The sequence below is a fragment of the Rhinolophus hipposideros genome (assembly GCF_964194185.1).
Source record: "Rhinolophus hipposideros genome assembly, chromosome: 10".
NCBI lineage: Eukaryota > Metazoa > Chordata > Mammalia > Chiroptera > Rhinolophidae > Rhinolophus > Rhinolophus hipposideros.
The window spans coordinates 64288968-64315247 of record NC_138056.1 but is presented as its reverse complement, the minus strand read 5'-3'; the positions used below and the strand labels follow the sequence as shown (position 1 = coordinate 64315247).

Sequence of the window (26280 nt, the reverse complement as noted above, 5' to 3'; positions counted from 1 at the left end):
GAGAATTGCTCTTTTCATCTAATGCCACCTAATAAACGTAGAGGGAAGTATGGAATTAGGAATCTACAATTTGGCAACCATCAAAGTAATAATGAATTCAGACAAGAATTATCAATGGATTCTAAAACTATTGGGTGAACATTTGATGAGGAACAGGACATTTACAAAGTCTCAAAGTATATCCCTACCAAAAAATTAAAACTAATTAATTCCAAAGAGAAAATGTAACTTTGCAGTGAAGAAATTTGACAGATACCTCCTTAATCAATGGGTACCCCAAGATAAAATGCAATAAAAACATTTGCTTTAGTAATCCTGCCAGAAGTACATGACCTGAATTTAATCATCAAACCCAAATTGAAGGAAATTATATAAAATAACTGGTTTATACTCTTCAAAATTGGAAGGTCATCAAAGTCAAGGTCATCATGCAAGATTCAAAGAGAGACTAAAAAGACAGACACATTAGATCCTTTTGCTAGAAAGGATGTTTTTTGGGACAAATGTTCATAAAGTCTGTGGATTAGCTGTTCGTACTGTGTCCTGATTTCGATGGGTCCTATGGTTGCTGGAGAGTGAACTTGTTTGCAGGAAATACGTACTAAAATATTCAAGGATAATGGGGAATCATGTCTGTAATTTATTTTCAAATGGTTCAGGAAAAAGATAGATGATAGGTATAGATATAACAATGGATGATAGATATAAAATGATAAAGCAAATATGATAAAATGTCAACAATGGGGGAATCTGAGTGAAGAGTATGTAGGAGTTCTTTGTACTATTCTTGCAATTTTTCTGTAAGTTTGATTTTATTTTTTTAAGTGAATAACAAATACTCTTAGGGTGAGAATTCCCTTTGTTTAATAAAACCTCTTTATGGACCTTTTTTTTTTATGTGTGTGTCTGACTAAGAGAAATAAAGGGCTAAACTTCTTTGCATGAGATATAATAGGAATGTTGGGAGTTGGAATGAATGAGCTAAGGAGGTAAGACGAGGAGATGGGACAGGAAAAGCATTGCTATATAGTATGAGGCTGAGGCCTCAAAGAAGAGTGAACACTTCCAAGAAATAAGAATGGTTGAGAGATTAAAAAAAAAAAAAAGACGTCAATTTTAACTTGTCTGGAATGTTGGGGTGTGATGTAATCATGCCTTGGACACAAACCCTCTGCAAAGTCAGCCTCACACTCCCTCCCGCTCCGACCCCCCACACAAATACTCTGGGAAATGAGTCAATTGTGGCTGTCCCACAACGTGATGCAATGCAGGAGGAAATGGCACTCACAAAAGATGAAACACACAGAGGAGGGCAAGAATTCAGAGGAAGTAGAACACATGGGGCAACAGGTGACATGGAAAATATAAGTCCTGCAAGAATCCCCTGAAACATTGGTGAGAATGCTGGGTGCCCCAACATTTATAGGATAAGATGGAAGTCCATTATCTTAAATCTTAAGTAAGTGATGACCCTCCCGAGAAGTTGGAAAATATGTAGACATCAAAGAGGCTGATACAAGGGTAACAACAGTGTTTGAAAATGATTATTAGAAATATGATAGAGAAATAAGCTATTGATTAAAATACTAAGATTAATACTTGCTTGTGTGCTTAAAGAAATGCACAACAATTTGCAAACACATCTGAGAACATGTTCAGATTCTTTCAAGACTGTTAGATATAACAAAAAAAATTAAAACTACACATGAAAACACAAAAAGTATCCATACTTACCAACTGAACACTAGGATCGAAATGTTTCTGTACGGCACTAAGAAATGCAGCTGGGGTTTCTTGTACTTTTATGCTACATAAAAAAGATTTAATTTTGAAGATATACAACCCATCTTAGTAGCATACAATCATATGTAGTTTAAAATAATAAAAATGGATTTTTATACCATACTAGCAATTTGAGGGGAAAAAAAATCACTGAGAAAATTGACATTTTGAGCCTAAAATTGTTTCTCCCACTATAAGATATGCCAGCAATGTTTAATAATCATTTTTATTAGCTTAAAAGTAGTTTGGTAGAAAATAAAAATTTCTCAACTGTATAGAATACAATTAATAATTATGTTGTTCAAAATGGGGTTGAAAGTGAACTTTTGAAATCACAAGTCTCAATAATCAAGTATCTGAAACAGGATTCAAGTCCAACTGGGATTAAGATTTCTCTAATACTTAATCTCCAGGGTAACTTTAAAATGAATGTTTCAAAAATCATCAGATTAATAAGACCAAGATATTCAACTAATCTGTATGATTCAGACTAAAAGATTTTTCCCCCCCAAGTGGCTGCTTGTTTGGAGACTGGAATATTTAGCCTTCATCGATCAGTCAGCAAGTACTTAGCAATTATCTGTTCTGTGCTTACATTATGTCAGGGGCCAGAGGCTATAGAAATAATTCCTACACAGAGGAATTTATAAGTCCACTTTCTTTATGTGGAATCAGCCTCTCATATATGTGGATATGACTGGATTGTCCCAATGCCCAGTGGCCTTTTAAAATTTGCCCAGCAGGGGGCAGGACCTCTGTCTCCTGCTCGCTGATTCCAAATGAGCTGCCAGAAGGGCTTACAGCTCTGTTTAAACAACTAAATGCTTCTGACTTTTCCAATTCCATCTCTTGTATGCAGACCCAACTGCTATTTTACTGTTTAGTCCTTCTAAACTCATCAGGCAAATGTGTCAGATGGGAGAAACTATGCATATAAATCTAACAGGTAAATGGATACTTCATGGGAAAGACAAAGGATGGAATAAAATACGGGTTTTCAAATAACACAGGCCAGGAACAGAATATAGACACGAGCTTGTTCGTGGACCTGGTGTGAGAAAGACGCCAGCCCAGGGTCTGCTGACTATGGCTTTTTTCAATAATCTTGTCTTGCTTTATTAGCTCATGGGTTTAGAGAAATTAGAGCAGGTGAAACTCAAACCAGGCGATTTGTTAACAGATTTGATAAGAGGAGAATTCTAAACTACAGTGTAAAATGAGACTTTGGAACTATCTGTGGTTTTCTACAATGCTTGCACTACTGATATAATTAATTACTAACCATGTGTTTCAAGAATAACTGCCCACCCTGCCAGTGAGGACATTTGTACCTCCACCATAACAAAGAAAAAGAAGTATCCACTGCTTCTTGCTAAGCATATCAAGCTCAACAAAAGAAGGCATGATCAACTTTACGGCTTTTCTAAAGCAAAACAATATTCAATTTTGAGTGTGACTGTGTATGTATGAATCCCCTACTAATCTGAAAGCCACTTATCTTTCTCATCCCCAGCAACTGGTACAGTATCTAGCATATAGCAGATTCTTAATACATGTTGAAAAACAAAATGAATGATGACCTTTGTTTTCTCAGAAAACTATCTAAATGACTAATTTCATGGTATAGTAACAGAATCAGAAAAGCTTATTTCAAATCTATTTTTACATTAAATTTTGAAGTATCTAATCTATCAAATAAGTCAGGAAATGCAACTTTTATTTCTTGATATCCTTTTTGATGCTGTTTCATAAATAACTGTTATGAAAGAATTTTTTAAAAGTTGAGGAGGTAATATATGGATTTATTAAGGATTTATGCCCTAACTAGTACTGATTTTGAGGTAATCAGACTATTGCCTAAACAACTATGAAAACAAAATTTTACAAAAAACAACAAAATATATTTAACTGTATGAAATCATTTATCTACTTATATCTATTTTCTTGGCACTTTATATTAGAAAAATTTACTGAGATAAAGAAGCTTTTCTAGCTACCTCAGCCCTTATTTCCTAGCTTTGAACCAAACCAAATTAATATATATAAAAAAAGTTGGGATGATTTTCAATGCATTCTCACATTTTGGGGCAGTCCACATTAAAGCCCATGGAATTTCCAACTCTTCTCAAGCAGCTCAAAAAGTTCTCAGTCACATTTTCAGCTCTGTCGCTACATATAATCAACCATTTATTCAGAGACGGCGTACTTAAAATCTTCCAAGTTCGCATATCCTTGGACCAATCAGCAGCAGATGTTGGTTGACACTGAGAAAAAATAATAATAGTGAAAGGAAAATGAAAACATGTATTCAGAAAGCAATTGAATGATGACAATGTGAAGCTGGTCCACATGTGTCCTATGAGAGCTGTTCAGTACAGTTTGTTATTCACAGACTCGAAACACTGATGTAGACATCTACAGAACACACGTGTTTCCTGGGAGTGGACGCATCTGAGCATCATCCCGTCGGCTACTCCCTGGCTGCTGGTCCTTGGACAAGTCGCTTTACTTCCTGGGCCTCCACCGTGTGCAAAGAAAGGTGCCTGGTCCAAAGATCAGAATTGATCTTTGACTCTAAGAATTGCTGACCTTTATTATGAATGCTCAGGCAAGCAGGCTGTCCAGTTTGGTGTCTTTGCTCTAGGCAGCTAGATGTCTCAAATAGAAAATGCTGATTACTGATACTCCAGGTCATCATACTAAAACTAACAAACCCCAAGGGCAGTTAAGAATATACATTACACTAGGAGTAGCTGCGTCTAGCAGCAAAGATGTGGCCAAGATACAAGCTCCTTTATTACTCTTGGAAGGCTCCCAGGTGACCAGGAAAACAAGCTCCCTGCACTGAAGAGGGGAGATTTTACACTGGTCACTAGCCTGCTTATATCTATGGATTGGAATTGAATGGAAATGTCCTCGTTGTGGTGAGCTGGGAAGAGCTCAGCATTGTTAGACTTTAAGAGGACCACCCTGTAATCTAATCCTTTATTACGCAAAGTGTTGTTTTGTGGCAGTATAACTATCTCCTGAGAGCTTGTGAGAAATGCAGAGTCCTGGGCCTCATCCCAGACCCCCTGAATGAGAATCTGCATTTTAATTAAAAAAAAACCACAAAGAAGTTCCCAGGTGATTCATCTACACATTAATGTTTAAGAAGCAATGTAACCAACCCCTTTGTTGTATAGACTCCAAAGCTGTGGCTGAGAGAGATTATGGAGCCAGTTAGTAGCAGTGACAGTTTAGAACGCTGATATTCTTGACATTGACAGCAGGACACTTTCTACCAAGCACTCAACAACCAGCCATCCTCAAGATGTCTTGCCATTAGGTGGCCAGGTGGGGACTCAGCTGCAGAAGGAGACCTTAGCCTAAGAATGAAGGGGAAGGGCAGCCCTCCATGAAAGGTTCTATCTGGAGCCCAGGTTCGTTCCTTCCCATTACAGCCAGTATGAGGAGAGCCACGGCCCTCTCACCTACACTCCTACCTGTGATGGGCTGGCAGGAGACCCAGGTCAAATGCTCAAGGCCCACTTTGAGACCTGTGACCATTCAGTTTACTCAGTTCCTAGAACCCAATTTCAGAAAAGCTGAATTGGTCAAGAAGTCAATGACACAGTCACCTCTAACCATCTCCCACAAACTCTAGGGAGCGGGTTCTTCCATTTATTGCCCCCTTACCTATGGAGACTTGTTTTCATACCAAAAAATGCAAAAAAAAAAAAAAAAGCTCTGACAAATATGACTTTACTTACAGAGACGAGGACACAGGTCATTTTAAGTATTTGTAATCCTGTTTTATATGTGGAACTCAAACTCAGCTTCTCTTTACTAACTCCTGACCAAAATCCTAATTGGGGCCTACCTTTTCACACTTCACCAAATTTTTTGTTTTGTTTTGTTTTATTTTTAAAAAGTAGTTTTTCCTCAGCTTCTCCAATAAGGGTTTTGGTAATTTGGAATGGATTATCAACAAGAAAAGATTTTAAAAAATCCTTGGGCTGGCCCTGTGGCTCAGGTGGTTGGAGCTCTGTGCTCCTAACGCTGAAGTCTGCTGGTTCAATTCCCACATGGGCCCGTGGGCTCTCAACCACAAGGTTGCCGGTTCAATTCCTCAACTCCCGCAAGGGATGGTGGGCTCTGCCCCCTGCAACTAAGATTGAACATGGCACCTTGAACTGGGCTGCTGCTGAGCTCCTAGAAGGCTTAGTTGGTTGGAGCGCAGGCTCTCAACCACAAGGTTGCCAGTTCAACTCCCGCAAGGCATGGTGGTCTGTGCCCCCTGCAACTAACAACAGCAATTGGACCTGGAGCTGAGCTGCACCCTCCACAACTAAGATTGAAAGGACAACAACTTGACTTGGAAAAAAGCCCTGGAAGTATACATTGTTCCCCAATAAAGTCCTGTTCCCCTTCCCCAATAAAATCTTTAAAAAAAAAAAAATCCTCAGTCTGCCAACAGAAAACATTTTTTGTTCAGTTATATTAGTTTAGACATGTTGGCTTATTATATCAAATAAATGCAAGAAGAGAGCCTTTAAAATGATATGAAATATAACTAGATTTTAAAATGGGCATAACACCAGGGATAAGTTGAAAGTTAATGCACAATTGTTGCATAAAGTAGATACATCTCTTCAACAGAAGTTGAAAGAGGCGATGATTGGTCTCTTCAAGTTTCAGAATACCTTTCTCCCTAAATACTATGGCTGAGGGTGGTTTCTACGTGAATATCTTCCTGTTTATGCCAGCTGAGCAGCATTCTACTTTGGGAAAAAAACAACTCTGGTATCAGGAAGCATAGTCTATTAAAATTAACCTTCACCAGTTCATAGAATTTTCCCACATACTATGGCTTTTTTTTTTTTTTTTTTAGTGACAGAAGAGCACAACACCCAATAACAGGGGGGTATGTTTTAACTGCAATGGTTTGAAATGCCATTTTCTAATACATCTTTAAATGTGACACCATATCATACTAACTGACTTAAATCATGTCCTGTGGGTGCCACTAAGCCCACGCAAGTACACTGAGATTGAAAAGGAACACAGAGGGGACCTCAAGGTTTAGGACAAAGGAAGTACAGGAACATGGCAGCTCTGGGGAAACCAAATGAATAGGACAAGCCCACTTAGTCACTCTGGCATCTGATCCAACTTAACACATATTCAAGCAAATACTGTTAGATAAAAATAAAATCACAGCACTTACTATGTGATCTTGCATTAGTATTTTTTCTGAAGGCACAACCCGGCCAGTCAGAGACATCTGGCATCCAAAATGCAGTCCCCAGGTCTCCAGCTCAAAACGGGCATCCTTGTTTCTGTGAGAGAGTTGAGTTTTAAGTCATTAAAGTGCTATCTTCTAAAGAATTTTAATCATTAGAGATAAAATTATAATTTACTGAATTATTCAGAGGTTGATTTTTTTTTAAAAGATTCCTGACTTATATTTCTACTCACTATTATTTTTTTCCTCCTGCTCTAAAGAATTAGGGGACTGTGCCCATTTGGGACTTACAGGGATGGAAAAAGCTTCCAGTGCGGCACATTGGTTAGCAAAATGAGCCTTTGAGCCAGACAGACCAAGGTTTTATTCCTAGTGCTGACATTTAAGCAAACTTTTAAGTCTTTTAAAGCTGTGGTTTCCTTATTGGCAAAATGTAGGGATAATAGAACTAGCTACTTCATAGATTTGGTGTAAAGATTAAATATGACAATACACAGAAAGTAAAACCAAAGTGCCTGGCACATGCTCTGTGCTCAATAAAATGTGACATATTATTCCTGATAGTAAACTTGTTAATAAAGAGACATTGTGGAGCCTCTGGATGTGGAGATGTCTTCTGGGAATATCTGAATTTGGCACTTGGGAGTGGATGAAGAATGACAAAAGAAGGGGACATAAGGACCTTACGTTTCAGAATATTCATAGGATAGAGAGGGCAATGGGAAGACTAAGAGGAGAATATTAGTACTAGCAATAACCACTTTATATTTGCAAAGCACTTTAAGTTTATAATTTAGTACACTTTAATCATCGTTTCTCTATTATCTCAGTGGTATATGATGTATGGTCATCTCTATCAAGCTGTAAGCTCCTTGAGGAGAGCTACCATATTGATTTTGTGTCCTGGCCTCTATTACAGTAGCCCGTGCATGGTAAGCCAGGCACTCACAGAAGAGACTGATAAAATTCATGCTTTTATTTACTTATCAAAGCTTCCCCTCTCTTTAGGGAAGCTCGAACCTCTTTACCACGGACTTTATCACAGATCATTATTTCCATCTATTCATGTTATGTCTGGTCCGGTCACACCGAATATTTTGAATTCATTATTTTGTTTTAGATACTATCTGTCCAAGAAGAGATATGTGAGAAGATAATTGGTCAGGACCCTGGGTGGGAATAAATGGGATTATTGGAAGGTGGCAGGTAGCTGTGTCAGGAAGATTAATCTACAGCCTGGTATAAGGGGAGAGAATGAGAAGTAAGTAGGAATAAGTTATTCTCACGTAGGAATAAGTCTGAGGGATGTCCAGGATAAATGACCTAAAGTGTAGCCATAAAATAAAAAACTCTGAAACCACTAGCATGATAATAAACATGCACAGTTATCGTATGGAAATGTTCAGGAAGAAGCAAGTTACAAAACATAATGTAAGGTACTCTGCCATTTTCCTCAAGAGAACATGATAATATGCATTTGAAAATATCTGAAATAATTTACATGAGTCATTCATTTATTAAACAAATATTTACAGAGTATACACACACACCTCTTTTTGTTTATGTAAATTTCCAATTTACTCCTCCAAATTTTTCATTTTTTATAAAAGAGACCATTCTCTAATAAAGTTGCCCAGTAGAAATATAAAACAAGCCACATATGTAATTTAAAGTTTCCTAGTAGCCGCATTAAAAAAGTAAAAATTAACAAATGAAATTATTTTATATATACATAGATATATGTATATATAAAATATATATCCAATATATCCAAAATGTGGTCATTCCAAGATGTGGCACTAACCACATTTTAAGTGCCCAGTAGTTACTTGGGGCAACCCTACTAGAAAGTGACGTTTTGGGAGGTCAGAAGGAGAATGGAGGGGGTCGGGGGGAGGCTCCATTTTCCCATCACAGTTTATAGCAAACTATCATCAACGAGGGTAGGAATGCCATCTGAGAATCAAGTGGGCTGAACCAAAGGTACAAAAGTATTCCTAAGTTTAAAGAATACATAGTGGGGTTTTCCTAATCATCAGTGTGCTGTAGCCATTCTATTCAGATCTGAACATTCCTGACCCTGAATATTGGAGGCTTGGAATCGTTTTTTGTTTTTTTAATTACAACCCTTTTCTTCATTCAAAAATTTATCCAGAATCTCAATGTATTAAATAGATGAAAGCAGAGCTGTGTAGCTGAAGTGGGGTGGTACCTCGCTTCCTGCATGGCCTTCAGCCACATCCCCTCAACCCATAGTCCTGAGGCCTCTTGGATGAACCTGGCTCTGGACAACACATTTCAAAAGTGCATTGCTCTGAATCAGTAGAAATAAGACATTTTCATCAAGGAATGAAGTGTCTTATATATCATCCAATTCTATAAAATAGGCCTTCAAGTGGGGTGCACGCTGGTCCCAGCAAGGTGTCCGAGTACCTGTGGATGTCATCAGCAAGTCTGGCCAGGCGCTGCTGCCTTCCCAAAGGACTGAGCCGCATTTCTTCAGCCACGACCTTCATCAATTGGAAATCAGAGGTTACCCGGCTACTCAGCCCTATTAAATGGAAATAAAAACAGTGAAAAATGAACAATATACCATGTAACCCCAGCCATCTCGGGCACAGGGTAAGCTTTCCAGTTAAACTGAATCAGATTTAGTATCTGGATAGCACTGTTCAGTAGAAATGCAAGCCACAGATGTCATTTAAAATTTTCTACTAGCCACGTTAAAAAAAAGAAACAGTTGAAATTATTTAAATAACATATTACTAATAATTATTTAACTCTATCTAAATTATCATTTCAACATGTAATCAATATAAAAAAATTACTGAGCTATTTTCCTTTTTTTTGTTCATACTAAGTCTTAGAAATCCAGTCTGCAGTTTACACTTACAGCACAGCTCCATTCAGGCCCTTAGGTGTGCTAGTCACGTTTCAAGTGCTCAATAAACACATGTGGCTACTGGCTACCAGGTGGGACTGTGCAGATCTAGGATATCAGAATACCAGTAAGAATCAGCACCCCTCCCTTCACGGATTATATCCTTATGAGTGTTTCCAATTGCAAAATAAACATATACACACCATAACTGATTCAAGCAAAACAAAAAATGTAAAAAGTAGAAAGTCTGCCCTTCTTAGTCCCACCCTGTTAATCAAATGAATGTCATTAAGAACACTCAAGACAGTTATTCAGATTCTACTACATAGTGAAGGTTACCTTCTGGAAGCTCATGCTGAAAGAGACACAGGATCATTTTGGCACACTCAAACAGTATACCAGACGAAAATCAAAGTCTTATGGCTTCCTGAACTAGTGAAGTTCAGAAAATGGTGAAGAGCTGCTTTGTTTTAGGACAATATCTGGGGCCTATTTCATGAAGTAACAAATGGAATACGTGAGATAAAGGAAACAGGTAACTTTCAATGTGCCACGCAATTTCCAAAGGGCATTCCATCCTCCCTCTTGCTCTACTATCAAAATAAATCATTTAAGGGTCCATCCGCTGAGGACTGAATTCATGCTCAGCTAACTGAAGGAGGGTCTGCCCACTGCTAAGAATCAGAAGCCTGTGATCGAGAGCCTGACAGAGTATAAAATATAAACATTACCCGTTAGAAAGCAGAGCTCGGGTATCAGGTGGGCCATCTGAGCCTCAGCGTTGTCATTTCTCTTGCTTTTCAACAGACTAACAAGCATTGGCTGATGTAGGTCAGATAAAGTAATATCATATTGCTACAGAATGCAAGATTAATGAAGGAAAAGTTAACATGGAAACACTGTAAAATGAGCATCTTTGCTTGTAAGCAACAAGGTAATCCCAAAATGCATAAATAAGCAAATGTTTTCAATGAAGAAAAAAATAATCCCAGTTACCTACTCATTTCTACTTCCCAGGCTCTGTCTTTTATAGCTGAGGGTCAGGTTTATGATTTTATCTACCTTTTATAGGGCAACATCATTTTGTTTTGTTTTTAATCATTTTCCTCCTCTCTTCTGGGTTTCACTCAGGGTCAGCATGGCGTCCGGCTAGCTCAGACGTCGTACAATGACCCTACTGCAGCGGACTCAATACCGGCATTTCCGCTACTGAGAACTGAGGCAGACTGCCCCAGGCATCGCTAACTGGCTGTAAGAATGTGTATTCATTTTGAAACTGTCTATACACAAGTGGGAGGCAAGGGTTATACTGAGTCAACCTCGGATTTCCCAAAAAAGCATGACTTCCTTCACTTCCAGGATTGCCTGATGTTATAGATAAGCAACTGTGAAGTCTGACAAATGTGAATGTGATCCCCGGCTCTTCTACTTAATTGGACTGGACACTGGGGAAGTCACTTACCTTTTCTCATCTATGAAGTGAAGCGCACACCAACTCAGAAGCATGCCATGTAAACCACTAAGCATAGTGTCTGGATTTTAATGAGCTCCTACCTCACCCCCTTTCCTCACCTAAACTTGAATTTCAACATTCTCACCTTGTCAAAACTTCCATTTGCCCATCCAAAGGCAAAGGTTTCAATTCACATTCATTACTAGTATAATTCGCTCAGTACTCATAACAGAACACATGGAATTATAAATTACAAAATCCCTGGGCACTATGTGATGCTCACATCAATAATTATAATTAAGTAAGAAGTGAGAATCTCTCCAATTCAATAAGGACTTTTATTTATTTAGTCATCAAAATAAAAAACAATTCAGAAAAGTGCAATGTAAAGTCGTGATTGCAGCTAATGTTATGGCTAAAAACCCTGGACAAGCCTTTCTAGAAAGACAGTTTTCATACATGACTCCTTTAACTCAGTACACACGTCTGTGCCTACTATGCTCCAGGACCACAATGGAAACGAAGATAAAAGAGGGCACAGTCCCCGCCTTTACACATACTCCATCATCTACGAAGCAAGGTAGACGAGAAGCACAAATAATGGCATGCTAAGCACCTGCATCTTTCCTCATTTAATGTTAACAACAAACTTATGAGACAGATATTATCATCATCCCCTTCGTAGATGAGGAAACACTGTGAGATACTAAACAACTTTCCAAAGGCCTCATAACTGGACATTAGCACAATTTAAGACTTGGGAATCACTGCTTGTTACACCACTCAGTATGGGGTCCCTGAGGGTGATGGAGGAATGGTGGTGGTGGTGAAACAATTCATGGTTGGTAAATCAGGGAAGACTTCATGAAGGAGGGAGAATCCAGAGAGTACCTTGAAGAAAATGTAGGTTAGATAGGTAGATAGAGAGACCTGGGTAAGAGCTCAAGCAAAGCTGGAGAATGTTCCAGGAAGAGGTATTCTCTTTACCAGGAGCATGGCCAAGAACTCTACCCCGTAAGCTGTGTCATAAGGCAAATATCAACATGTCTTCCACTTCGAAACTTGGCTACATAATTATTTGGTGTTCCTTTCCTGAATGGAAAGGAAAACATTTTAGAAATTGACATAATTTTGTTTTGTTTTTTCTCCCTAATTACAATATAAATGCAGTGAACACAACTCATTACAAAGTAAGTGAGTTGGTTTTACTATGATTCCTTTTTCAGAATGCCAAAGGTCCTTAAATACATCTGTTCACAGAAGAACAAATTTAACCATGCAAAAAAGAAACCCAGATGTTTAACAGACTTTGTGTTTCATAAACAAACACTTGTAGACCACATTTTATGCACAAGATGCTTTGCTAGGCACTACACATCAAGGGCTAGCCAAATGACATCTTGTTCTCCAAGGAAGATGTGTTCTAGAAGCAGCCTGATGTGTGGTACAAGTGCGTAGAGAAGTGAACATACAGCTGTTCTGTGACTTTGCCAGGAAACAAAGTCAGAGAGGACTTCACAAATGAGGTGGCAGTTGACCTTGAAGCTAGGATTTTCCTGGTGGTGAAAAGGAAAGGTACAGCGTGGCTTTATGCAGATGTCTAGTGAACACGAGCAAAGGCTGAGGAACATTTCGTGACAGCAAGTGGATTGGGATGACAGCAGCATGGGGTGTGTGATGGGAAAGTTGTGGGAGATGAGGCTAAAGGTGAGATGGGGCAAAACTGTGTGATGTTAGAGATGAAGAAGCAGAGGCTAGGAAAAGAGGGGCAGGGTCCCCACTGTTTACCTAGTACTCGCAATGTGCAGGCACCGGGCTAACGGCTCTGCGTGCGTTACTATCTCGTTCAAAGAGTACACTGCACCACGAAGGCAGCAAGACAACTCCCTTTACAGACAACACTTCATGGTCAGTGATTTGCCCAAGATTGCACAGCTAGTGCCAAGACCATTTCATTCCAGAGCTTATGTTTTGTCTTTTTTTTAAAAAATTAAAGTTTATTGGGGTGACAATTGTTAGCAAAGTTAGATTTCAGGTGTACAATTCTGTAATACATCATCTATATATCCCATTGTGTGTTCACCACCCAGAGTCAGTTCTCCTTCCATCACCATATATTTGATCCCCCTTACCCTCATCTACCACCCTCCACCCCCCTTACCCTCTGGTAACCACTAAACTATTGTCTGTGTCTATGAGTTTCTGTTTCTTCATTTGTCTTGTTCTTTTGTTGTTTTCAGTTTTATATCCCACATTATCAGTGAAATGATATGGTTCTCAACTTTTTCTGTCTGACTTATTTCTCTTAGCAGTATAATCTCAAGATCCATCCATGTTGTCACAAATGGTTCTATTTCATCTTTTCTTACCACTGAATAGTATACCATTGTGTACATATACCACAACTTCTTTATCCAATCATCTATCAAAGGACACTTTGGTTGTTTCCATGTCTTAACCACTGTAAACAAAGCTGCAATGAACATTGGAGCACACGTGTCTTTATGGATAAATGTTTTCAGATTTTTTGGGCAGATACCCAGGAGAGGAATTGCTGGGTCATACGGTAATTCTATTCGTAATTTTCTGAGGAACCTCCACACTGCCTTCCATAACGGCTGCACCAGTCTGCATTCCCACCAACAGTGTATGAGGGTTCCTTTTTCTCCACAGCCTCTCCAACACTTGTTACTACTGTGTTTCCCCAAAAATAAGACAATCAGCTCTAATGTGTCTTTTGGAGCAAAAATTAATATAAGACTCGGTCTTATTTTACTATAAGACCAGGCATAATACAATATAATATAACATAACATAACATAACATAACATAACATAACACCGAATCTGATATTCATTTTTGCTCCAAAAGACGCATTAGAGCTGATTGTACGGCTACGTCTTATTTTTGGGGAAACACGGTATTTGTTTTGTTGATGATAGCCGTTCTAACTGGTGTGAGGTGATAATCTCGTTGTGGTTTTTATTTGCATTTCTCTGATGGTTAGTGATGTCAAGCAATTTTTTCATATGTCTATCGGCCATTTGTATGTCCTCTTTGAAGAAATGTCTCTTCAGGTCTTTTGCCCATTTTTTAATTGGATTTTTTGTTGTTGAGTTGTATGAGTTCCTTACATATTTTGGATATTAGCCCCTTATCAGAGGCATTGTTTGCAAGAATCTTCTCCCATTCTGTTGGTTGCCTCTTTATTTTGTCGGTTTCTTTTGGTGTAGAAGCTTTTTAGTTTGCTATAGTCCCATTCATTTATTTTAGCTTTTACTTCCCTTGCTTCCCTTTAGAGTCAAATTCATAAAATGTTCTCTGAACCCAAGGTCCATAAGTTTAGTACCTACGTTTTTTTCTATGCAGTTTATCGTTTCAGGTCTTATATTTAGGTCTTTGATCCATTTTTAATTCATTTTGGTACATGGTGACAAATAGCAGTCTAGTTTCATTCTTTTGCAGGTGACTTTCTAATTCTCCCAGCACCATTTATTAAAGAGGCTGTCTTTTCTCCATTGTATGTTTTTAGCTCCTTTGTTAAAAACTGTCTGTCCATATTTATGTGGGTTTATTTCTGTGTGTCTGTTTTTCTGCCAATACCATACTGTTTTGATTATGTCATTACAGGCCTATCTCAAGAAACAGGAAAAATCCCAGATTAATAACCCCTTAAAGAACTAGGAAAATAAAAGAACAAATGAAACCCAAAGTCAGCAGAAGGAAGGAAATAATAAAAACCAGAACAGAACTAAATGAAATAGAGAATAAAAAGACAATAGAAAAAATTAATGCAACAACGAGCTGGTTATTTGAAAAGATTAATAAAATTGACAGACCCTTGTCTAGACTCACTAAGATAAAAAGAGAAAAGACACAAATAAACAAAATCAGAAGTGAAAGAGAGGAAGTTATCACAGATGTCACAGAAATACAAAGAATCATCCAAGAATAATATGAAGGACTATATGCCACCAAATTCAATAACCTAAAGAAATGGATAAGTTCTTAGAAACATATAGCCTTCCTAGGCTGAATCACGAGAACTGGAAAATCTAAATAGACTCATCACCAGTAAGGAAATTAAATCAGTCATCTGAAACCTTCCCAAAAGCAAAAGTCCAAGACCAGATGGCTTCACTAGTGAATTCTACCAAACATTCAAAGAGGATCTAATACCTGTCCTACTCAAACTCTTCCAGAATATTGGTGAAGAGACAACACTCCCTAACTCATTTTATGAGGCCAACATTATCCTGATACCAAAACCTGAAAGGATAGCACAAAAAAAGAAAATTACAGACCAGTATCTCTGATGAATACAGATGCAAAAATTCTAAATAAAATTCTAGCAAATCGAATGCATTAAAAAGATTATTCATCACAACCAAGTCGGGTTCATCCGTTGGGCACAAGGATGGTTCAACATATGCAAATCCATCAATGTGATACATCAAATAAACAAAATAAAGGACACAAACCATATGATTACATTAATTGATGCAGAAAAAGCATTTGACAAGATACAACATCCATTTATGATTAAAATACTTAATGAAATAGGTATAAAAGGAAAATACCTTAACATGATAAAGGCCATATATGACAAACCCTCAGCTAATCTCATAATTAATGGTGAAAAACTGAAGCCCTTTGCTCTATATTCAGGAACTCAACAGAGCTGTCCCCTATCACTTCTGCTTTCCAACATAGTGTTGGAAGTCCTCGCCAGAGCAATCAGGCAAGAGAAAGAAATAAAAGGCATCCAAATTGGGAATGAAGAAGTTAAATTGTTACTTTTTGCAGATGACGTGATGTTATATAGAAAATCCTAAAAACTCCACCAAAAAAGCTATTAGAAACAATAAACAAATACAGTAAAGTTGCTGGCTACAAAATCACCATACAAAAATCCATTGCATTCCTATATACTAACAATGAAATCTCAGAAAAAGAAATTTTAAAAAATTCCTTTTGCAATTGCAACATAAAAAATAAAATACCTAGGAATGAACTTAACCAAAGATGTGAAAGACCTATATACTGAATACTGCAAGACATTTTTAAAAGAAATTGAAGAAGACAAAAAGAAATGGAAAAGACATTCCATGTTCATGGATTGGAAGAATCAACATAGTTAAAATGGCCATATTACCCAAAGCAATATACAGATTTAATGCAATCCCCATCAAAATCCCAAGGGCATTTTTTTAAAGAAGTAGAACAAAAAATCATCAGATTTGTATGGGACCACAAAAGACCCCGAATAGCCAAAGCAATCCTAAGGAAAAAGAACAAGGCTGGAAGTATCACTTTCCCTGACTTCAGCTTGTACTACAGGGCAACAATAATCAAAACAGCATGGTATTTGGCAGAGTTTGTGTGCTTAACCACATTTCTGGGCAGAATTTCAGAAAGATCTCTCCAGTGACCATAAGGATGGCGGATCACAGAGGAGAGAGCTGAGGCAAGACCATAAAAGGGTGATGGAAATCCCCAAATGGGAATCGTGAGAAGTTCTGCATTGATGCAGTGAATAAGGCTGGGGAGAGTCACAGGTTCCAGAGAGAATTCAAGGGTAAGGAGACAGAACTCATCTTGGTGACAACTGAATGAGGAGGTGAGGGTGAAGCAGAGGAAGGAAGCAAAATGATTTCCTGAGAGGCAGAGTTCCCAAGGAGAAACAGGAGTGGGAAAGACAATGAATTCGGTATGAATCATGTTAGTTTGAGATGCCTGCAGGATATTTATGCAAATATGGTCTGAAAATAGGGACGAATATGTAATTTAGAAATGAGGTCAAGGTAAAAATACTGTATTTGAGAGGTCTCAAAATATGAAGAAAAGATCCAATACAAGGGAACCGTGGTGAATAATAGCATTTAAAGTTTGGGGGAAAGGAGGGGGAAACATCAAAAGAGGATGAGAAAGGACAACCTGAAACCTACTGGAGACCCACCAGGGGTGTGCCCCGGGAGTCAAGGCTGGCAGTTCAACTAGGTGGAAGTGGTCACTAGTGTCAAATGCCATCAAAAGCCCTTTAGGATGAGAACAATAACTGAATGTAAGTTTCAGGGAGTTATTTCCAAAGCAGCGAAATTGGGTAACAGGCTGCTGAGGCTTCAGGAAGGAAGAACTGAAGAGATGCTGGGCGCTAGTGTAGATGACCTTCTAAAGAAATTAGCTAAGAAGAAGAAAAGAGATAGCTTTTCTTGAAGGCATAGAAAGGTCAAGGAAGGGTTTCTGCTTTGGTTTTTAAAACATCTGTGAGATTTTTCAGACTCTCTTGAATATGACTGTACATTAAAGAGAAGGAGCGTCTGAAAGGAACTGAAGGTGGAAAGTGGGGGCATCGGTAATGGTGATAATTGTGACTCATGTTCCCAGAGCAGCAGGTGATTCCATCAATAAATGTTTGAATATCTACTACGTGCAAGGCACTGTGCTAGCTCTGGGTATCCAACAATAAAGAGATCCAAATCCAAGAGGGCAGTCAGACCATGCACGTTCTGCCTATAATAATCTGACGCAGCTAACTGCAGGGGAGGGAGCCCTGGGGAGAGCATAATGGGGCTCACCTAAGAGTTGATGGCTGAGCTGAGTATGAGAGGGTGTTTAGTGATTGGCTGGCTGAAAAGGGGTGTCCAGGTAGAGGAAGCAACATGTGTGAAAAAGCACAGGGGAGTAACTAACTCGAGGAACCACAAACAACAGGCACAGCAGAACATACAAAGGAAACGGATGAAGCTCAAGAGGCAGGGAGTGGCCAGATCATAAAGGGCCTTGGAAACTGCCCAGGAAATTAGATATGGCTCCTAAGGCAAAGGGGAGCGACGGAAATGTTTTAAGCAGGGAAGTGACATTATTAGATACGCTGTTAAGGGCGATTGCTCAGATGACAGGAATAATGACAATAGGAGACAGGATGAGAATCTGAGTCAAGCCAAAGATGGTAGGGATGGAGGGGAAGGGACAAGTCAGAGAATTATGCTGGAGGGAGACTCAACTTGACAATTTGGTGTGTGAGTGGGGAGGTGCTGTTGGACTTGGAAAGGAATAGAGAGACTTCTCTGAGCTAAGAGGAAGGGAGATGAGGATGAAGAGGGAAAAGTCCTACCTGCTTGTAGTAATCCACATAGGTGATCTCAGTGCCATCCCGCTTCTGAAAGGTATGCGTGGGCTTCACTGACCAGTCAATGTCATCGATGCGATAGGTTTTGTTATTGTATCTGGTGAATGCAAGGCATCTTTAAAATAATTTTTCCAAATCATACAAGATAAGCAGCTATTTCACTACACTTTTAATTCAAAGTATTAGACTCCAGAATTTCAGAAATTATGAAAGATAGTAACACAAGAATGATCACTTTTTAACAAAATGATTAGCTCTTATCTAAGAAAAGAAATAATTAACTCTTCAGTGTACAGGAAGACCTCTGTATTCCAACAAACTGGTAGGAAAGCCGTTAGACCACAAACGGTTTTTTTCACTGCTCAACACTCTGACTTCAGGTAAATCATTGTTCAATGATGGAAGGCCAAACCCTTGTTCAAATCTTTCCCATCAAAAATTCCCAACAGGAAATTTTGAGCTCCTAGATAGCTTTTCGAATAAAAAGCACAAAAAGAATGCTCATCGACCATGCAGTTCTGGCATGCTGTTCCATCTCCCATCCAGGGCTGGCTCTAACCAGCGGAGCACTTCAGCTAAAACCATGCTAAGCCCTTTTTCCCCTTCAGCGTTGCGTGGCCTGGAATATCTCCTCATGCTGCCCCAGCCTTGGGACAGAACCCTCCCTGTCAGGTTTCTGCAAGGCTCTTGGTACTTTACAAGGTGACTTTTAAAAAGTGTGATAAACTAGGTAAACTAGTCATACAGATCACGACAGGAGGATAAGAAGGCAGTCTTCTCATCCCAGGTGGTGCGGAATTTAACAAGCCCCACCTCTCTGCTATGTAAACCAGAAAAGCAACTTGCAGTGGAACTTCCAAGCCAGACCACAAGAAGGCCGGCAGGTCCATTAAAAGAAGTACTGTGGACTAGCAGCTGCACGTGGTCAGCTTTTTCGTACTCAGGAAGCCACCTCATCTGCCCATGTTGAATTTGGCTCAATGTGCATCAAGGGAGTATTATATATAGACAAACCTAGAGGTCTCAGAGACCTCCTAATCTTATAGAGAAGATGAGAATGGGCCTATTGTTCTATCCCATAATGTCATAAAATGAAACAAAATGGCCATAAAGAGGAGGCTGTAAGCAATGTGCTCTTTGAGCAGCACAGGGATGGAACTGAATCATTTTAACTGAGTGCACAGAAAAGCAGTAACATTTGAGCTAGGCTTTTGTGGAAGCAAAGATTTAAAAGCAGAATTAGGGATGGGGAATGCAGGCAGAGACACTGCAGCAGCAAAGTGCAATCTACTGGGGGGTTAAGGGAGAGCAAGAGATAATGCAAGGCCACGTCAGACTGTGGACAGTCCAGAACACCACTCAAGAAAGTCTGAACTCTAGACAACTGAGAAGGATATGGTCTTCTGAACAGGGGAATGAACTGATCAGATCTGTGCTTAGGCCAACACCCTGATGCTCTTCCTGTCCCCAAATACCATAAATAATTCATTCTCTGGGGAAAAGTTTATTTAAATGCAGGCATTTACCTTGTAAGGACAATGAACCCAATCAGCTGTTTTTCACATGTCTGGGTAAAGCCGGACATGCCAGTTTGGTGGCAGAGACCCGTCATGAATTCCAGAACAGTCTCATTCCGGAGGACTTTATAACTCACATCAGCACTGAACAGGAGCCTGCTTTCAAACTGTGACACCGAAATGGTGAACCCAGGCCAAAGGGACAAGCTTAAACAAACAAATAAAATTTAAGTTATTATATCAGAAAAACAGCAAACATTTTTAAAGAGTGATTTTACATTCCAATTTTCTAGATTTTTATGAAATAGTTTTTTGTTTAGTCTGATTTCTTCCAGTCGCTAACCAAAAACCTTGGATATTTCCAGCTGGAGTGTCTTTAAACGTATATACAAGATTAAATATACTCGTATTCCTGTAGAGCAGGGTTTCTCATTTTGGACTGGATAATTCTTTGTTAGGGGCTGTTCTGTGCATTGTAGGATATTTAACATATCCTGGCCTCTCCCTAGTAGCTGCCAGTAGTAGCCTCCCTGCTGTGACAACCCAAAATGTCTATAGACATTGCCACATGTCCCTGGGGGCAAAACTGCCCCTGGTTGAGAAGCTCAGCAGAGGACTGATACGTTTATGGAGTGATCTTTCCCAGCATAAAAACATCTAGGTTCAGAAAAGCATATTGACTCAGTAGTGAAGACAGTAGACAGACTTAATAATGAGATTAAGAAATAATCGAAGTGGTACCCTGTACACACAAGAGAAACTGCAGTTTTCTCTTGAGAGGCTACAGTTCCTTTCCACATTTATTAATATTATGACTGAAGTCTTAATTAAGAAAAAGGGATGGAAATGGCATGAAAGAAGAGACAAACATTTTTTCAAAATCATTTCAGTTGATATTTCATGGACTTCATTCACTGTGAAAGTAAGCCAGCCTTCAGGACAAGCACACACACTGAGTGCCCAGTGCAGCTCAGCACACACTGGCCCTGCAAGAATTTCTAATCCAGGTGGAGAGATAAGTGAGAGGGAAGAACAGCATGCTCTATACAGACCACTCTGACACACTGAATTAACACATGAAACCCCGTTTTCCTCCACCTGGCAGAAGGCCAAACACCCTGCCCTATTTTCCATCTGCTGTGCACTTCACCCTTTGTTTACATATCTGACCTTGGGTTACTAGAAGCCTCTCTGTCTTGAGCTTGACCAAATTATTTGAGTAACAACCCATTCAAGACATAACTGAACACTTTCCCTGCAGCCTCTACTTTCCCAGTTAGGGTGAAAATGCTACAAGTGTTCCTAACAGTTCTACCCTTCACTCCGGTAGTTTAGTTGGCTTGTTTGTCTGACCTCTGCTTACCCAGGAATTTCAAATCAACCACCCTGCCTGTGCTAACTTCCTGTCAGTAAGAAAACAGAGCACCAACTCTGTGGTGTAACAATACAGCTTATTCTGCTTTCATTATTACTTGTCATTCAGAATCTGCATGCCTTCTAGGATTTACGATCACAATCTAGCACACTAATATAAGAAAACTGTCTAACTTTAGGGTGACATTCTCCATTCCATAAAAAACTTGAAAATTAAAAACATCCATTACTTTTCATACCATGGAGTCTCTTATAGGAGGCATAATGGTATCATACTGCATCGTAAATTATGGTGCTCATATTATAACAATGTCAGAGGAACAGAAAATATAAATAAACCTACTTGTGCTGGGGAATTTCCACTGGCTCGGAAGGCTTGTAGAAGTTCCGTCCAATTTGGTACATAGACAACTTTTTTAAGATCCTGCAAGTATACATTTTTTTCACTCTTTAGTAAACATCAGTGAATGACAGTGTAATTCTAAGTTTGCACTTATGCTGAACATAATGATACAAATATGTAGAAAGTACAGAACTCTCATTCTCACAGCCCTGGAGGGTTCAGATACTTAAAATACATATGAGTGTGTACTCGTATGTGTAAGAATGATCAGTTCTTCATATTTGAGAATGACAACTGAAATTATTTTTATTTGCCTGGGTTTAATTGCAATGCTAAATACGTTGTCACCAATTACCACTGTGGTTATAACATTCTGGTTAGCCTGGGGGAGAGTGAAGCAAGCCATGTCTGAAGGCTCTTTCGGCCTCTTCCCGATTTTGAGAGGAGGGGGCTGCTTCTAAGAAGGCTACTCAAGCTCCCCAGGTGCTACCAATTAGCATGGCTGCGTCTTTGGCCACTTATCCTGGTCACCTTTGGAACCTGACACATCACTGATCTGACGCTGCCCAGAGGTTCCAAATATCACTAAGCCTCAGCCTCCCCATCTGTAAAATGGAGAGTTTAATAGTACCTGCCTCAGGGCACTGAAGTGAGGATCCAATAAGATGAACTACAAGGAAAGAGTTCTGTAACTGAAAAGCACCTTCGAAATGTTAGCTAACGTAGTTCCCTCGCAGGAGGGCACACGCAGGACTGGCTTCTGGAGAGCATTATGCAGTACGAAACTGAGCCCCTTGTAAGATCTAAAAACTCTGCAAGTAGTCTGAGTAGAATGAGAAAATAATGTATGGGGGGGGGGGGGATTCCTTTATGTGCCCTACTCAGCAAAACCCCAAACTCCTCTGTCCTCATCCTGTCCAGAGGCCACTATTGAGCAAAGGGCTCGAATCTTAAGGTTTGTGTTTTTTTGTTTTTTTAACAGATCATCTTATTGATCCACACCAGTAGCACGGAAAACAGTGGTTCACAAGCTTTTGGGTATTCACGTGCCACCCGAGAAGCTTGCTAAAAATGTGGATTTTCAGGCCCCACTCATGAAATTCTGTTTACTGGGTCCATTGAGGGACTAGGGAATCTGCATTTTATCGAGTTCCACCCAACCTCCGAGATAATTCTGCATCAGTCTAAAGAACACTGAAAAGCTGAGTCACCATCTTCCTTCTGCCCCCCCAAGTGAGAGCTGAGAGCAGCTGGGAGGAAAACAATGCCTTCAGTTTCCTAATCCAGAGAAGCCTAACTATTAAGTCCAGGGGTAGAGGATAGAAGGGAGTACAGGGTATGGGAAAAGGTACACTCCCCACTACCACTGAGACATCACAACCCTGAGTTCTTTGTCTCAACTCAGAAAATACTGGATAATGACAACTGATGCCAGTTCGAGGCTGTGATTCACTGCAGTGCACGTTATTGCACAGGTTCAGGAAGGTACACGGATCATTGCCCTAAGATGACATTGTGGCTGGCACATTGCCTACCAAGTGACTAAGAATCTTAAGACCCAGGCTCTATGCCGAAGGACATCATTAGGCTAAATCAGATTCCCATTTCAGGCACCTTACTTTCTGAAGATGATGCTGAAGACCTGGGTGCACACGGGAGAACTTGCTGGCAGCTCCCTTGTGAGAGTGACCGTCATCTTCACAGTCTCACCTCTTTGAGTTTCACTTGACAGTTCTGTGACCTGGGAAAAGAAGTACTTCGTATGCACTCTACATATTACCCCCGAGTGTGCAGAATGGAGATATGATAAAGCCAGCACAATTTAATTCCCAGGAACACAAACAAGACTACCAATGATAGCATGGGAGTAATAATGTCATCAACACATTATGTTTGCTGCGGTTATTTTCTCTGTATCTTGCTAATCCTAGAAAAATGACGTATCTCTCTACTCTATAATTTCTTAATGGAGAATTAAAACCAGACTCAGGGTTTAAAGATTCAACCCAAAGAGAATTCCAGAATAGTGGTTCTTAACTTTTTGTAGGGAGTGGTGGGAGAGAGGCCATAGATTACTTTGAGAGTCTGATAAAAATTACAGACATTCTCTCAAGAAAATTTCACATCTGTATAAACCACAATGATGTACATAACATACCCACTTTCAGGGGGCTCATGGATGCCCAGAAGCCTGCTGGGGACTGTCCTGCCCATCTTGGGTGCATGGTTTTCAAGTAACAGTCTCTCAAAAGTTTATTTATAAAAGAGAAGAGAAAAAGAAAGCTAAGGACAGGGGATAGACGAGGGGAAGTAAACATGGAGAGAAAGGAGAAAGTGGTAGAAGTTTAAAAAGATAGGAAATTGCTTTTATTAATTTTTGAAAAGTCTAGAGAAATCCCTAGGGTTTTTATAATCTGAAACAATGTTCTAACAATATAATGAACGCATGAATAGGTCTCTGTATCAGCTGCCCAACTAAATTTAGAGCTCCTTCAACCAGACAGGGTTTGGTACAGGTTTCTGAAATAAAAGAATGAATTGAATCAGTCAATAAAAATCACTGATCAAGGATTTTTCAGAAGGGTAAGGAATTAGAAGAGGTCAGTTCATTAGCAAGCATTTATATATTTTACCCTTATTTTCTACAGTTAAAATGTAGTTTTAACTATTTAACTACTGTTAGGTTGAACCAAGAATGTAAGGCAGGAATGGCTCATTGCATGGAAACAGAGAAACGGGTCCTTTCCCAGGATATGAAATATTTCACTGAGGCAATCTCTTGCTTCAGATAAAATTGCAGAGAAATCAAGAGGTGGAGAGCTTCAGGAAGAACTCATCAACATCTAGGAGAAGTCTGGCAGGCAGGAGAGATGAGGGGCTCCCCAGAGATTTCCGGACAAAGAATTAAGATACCAGAAGATGCTGGCTGGCATGAGTAGGTGGGGGGAGAGCAGATGGTCCCCACCAAGACCTTTAGCCAGCAACAGCATTCCTAACAGCCTACTGTGTTTCCCCGAAAATAAGACCTTACCAGAAAATAAGGTCTAGCATGATTTTTCAGGATGACATCCCCTGAACATAAGTCCTAATGCGTCTTTTGGAGCACAGCTTAATATAAAACCCGGTCTTATTTTGGGAGAAACACAGTAAGAGCAACCTCTTCAGCGACCTCTGCACCTCCTTCCCCAAACACCAACTCCTTGCTTTGTATGTCTGCTGTTGGACACCGCACCCTCCAGTCCCTGCCTGGGCTGCTAGCCTCAGAGTGAGCTGTCATTTTTCCTCCATCCACTATCTAATTGGTTGGCAAGTCTTAGCGCTTCTACATCAGCAATGTCTAATTTCAGCTGCTCCAGAACCCCAGTATTTAGCACAGAGCTTAAGAGCACTTGATTTGGAATTGGACCTCTGCTTCTCGCAGCCTGTGTGATGTGGAGCAAGGCACTTCAACTCTTTTAAGACCTTTCCCCATCTCTAAAATGGAAGTGAGTCCAGGGCTCCCTTTACTCTCAAGATGAAATGAGATAATTCATGGATCTCATCCACAGCAGCACTTTGAATCTTTGTTCAAGACCTTTTGACAGCCTGCCCAGGTAATTCCAGTGACACTTTATTAATAATCTTCCCACCTTCTCCTGTCAACCATTCAGTAGGATGTGATCAGAGTAACTGTAATTTAACACAGCTACCATAGATGCTCTCTCTCAAAGGCTTCAGGGGCCAATGGAGGACAGTCCCTCTGCCTCAGGAGGACATTTAAAGTTCTCCCGACTTTTAGAGCCACGCTTCTATTCCTTCCTGACTAAAAATCTGAATGATCAGAAGTTTCTAAAATGTGCCCCTCACTTCCTATCATTGTGCCTTTGCTCCTTCTGGTTCTTCTGTCAAGAAACCACCCTCCACCTCCACCCAACAATTCCTTCATTGATCCAAATTCTACCCAAGAAGCGAATTAAACATCACTCCCTCTGAAGTGTCCTGCTAGAAACGATCTTGCCTTGCATTAAGCTCTGTACCCAGACTTTAGACTTCACCTCTCAAAGGCTCCGGGTGATGAGAGGATTAAACGAGACAAATGTAGCCTGGCAGGTGTAACAGCAGCACTGGTGGTAGGTGGGACAGAAAGTTTCGATCTGTTCAATATAAGAGAGCAGTGCTGGGGCTAATGCAGAGAACCACCAAGCACAGCATCTAACACCTAGGAAATGCTCAGTAAATGTTAGCATATTCAAACTACTCATTATTATCATGGCACTTATTTTGCTCCACTTTGCACTTCATTTATGTGTAGGTAACTTCAGTACTAAATTGAAGTTTTTTTGACAGCAAGCGCCTTTCCTTACTGACTTTTGTTTCCTCCATAGTGGCAGAACCCTGCCAGGTACACAGTCGGCTCTTTCTAAGTATAGAATGAATGCATGAGAGTGGCAAATAGATGTGACCAGTGACAGATACCCAGAATGTGGCCACAGATGGGGTCTGTGAGACAGTGGAAGGCCAGGAGGCAGCAGCACAGGGCTTCTAGAACAGTACCATTTGGGAGTGCAACGAATGAATCATTGGAGGAGCTC

General features: G+C 39.8%; 1 protein-coding gene across 3 annotated transcripts in view; it reads right to left on the bottom strand.

Moving 5' to 3' along the window:
- PIWIL4 (piwi like RNA-mediated gene silencing 4) overlaps positions 1–26280 on the bottom strand; it is a 97837-nt gene that overhangs the window by 10065 nt on the left and 61492 nt on the right. For all 3 annotated transcript variants that reach the window (XM_081064071.1, XM_081064070.1, XM_081064069.1), the window contains 9 exons: positions 23329–23450; positions 21710–21790; positions 20002–20199; positions 18461–18572; positions 10622–10745; positions 9443–9560; positions 6992–7103; positions 3862–4046; positions 1735–1807 (listed from right to left, as the gene is read on the bottom strand). In XM_081064071.1, coding sequence (XP_080920197.1) covers positions 1735–1807; positions 3862–4046; positions 6992–7103; positions 9443–9560; positions 10622–10745; positions 18461–18572; positions 20002–20199; positions 21710–21790; positions 23329–23450 — 1125 coding nt within the window. The remainder of the gene's footprint in view (positions 1–1734; positions 1808–3861; positions 4047–6991; positions 7104–9442; positions 9561–10621; positions 10746–18460; positions 18573–20001; positions 20200–21709; positions 21791–23328; positions 23451–26280) is intronic.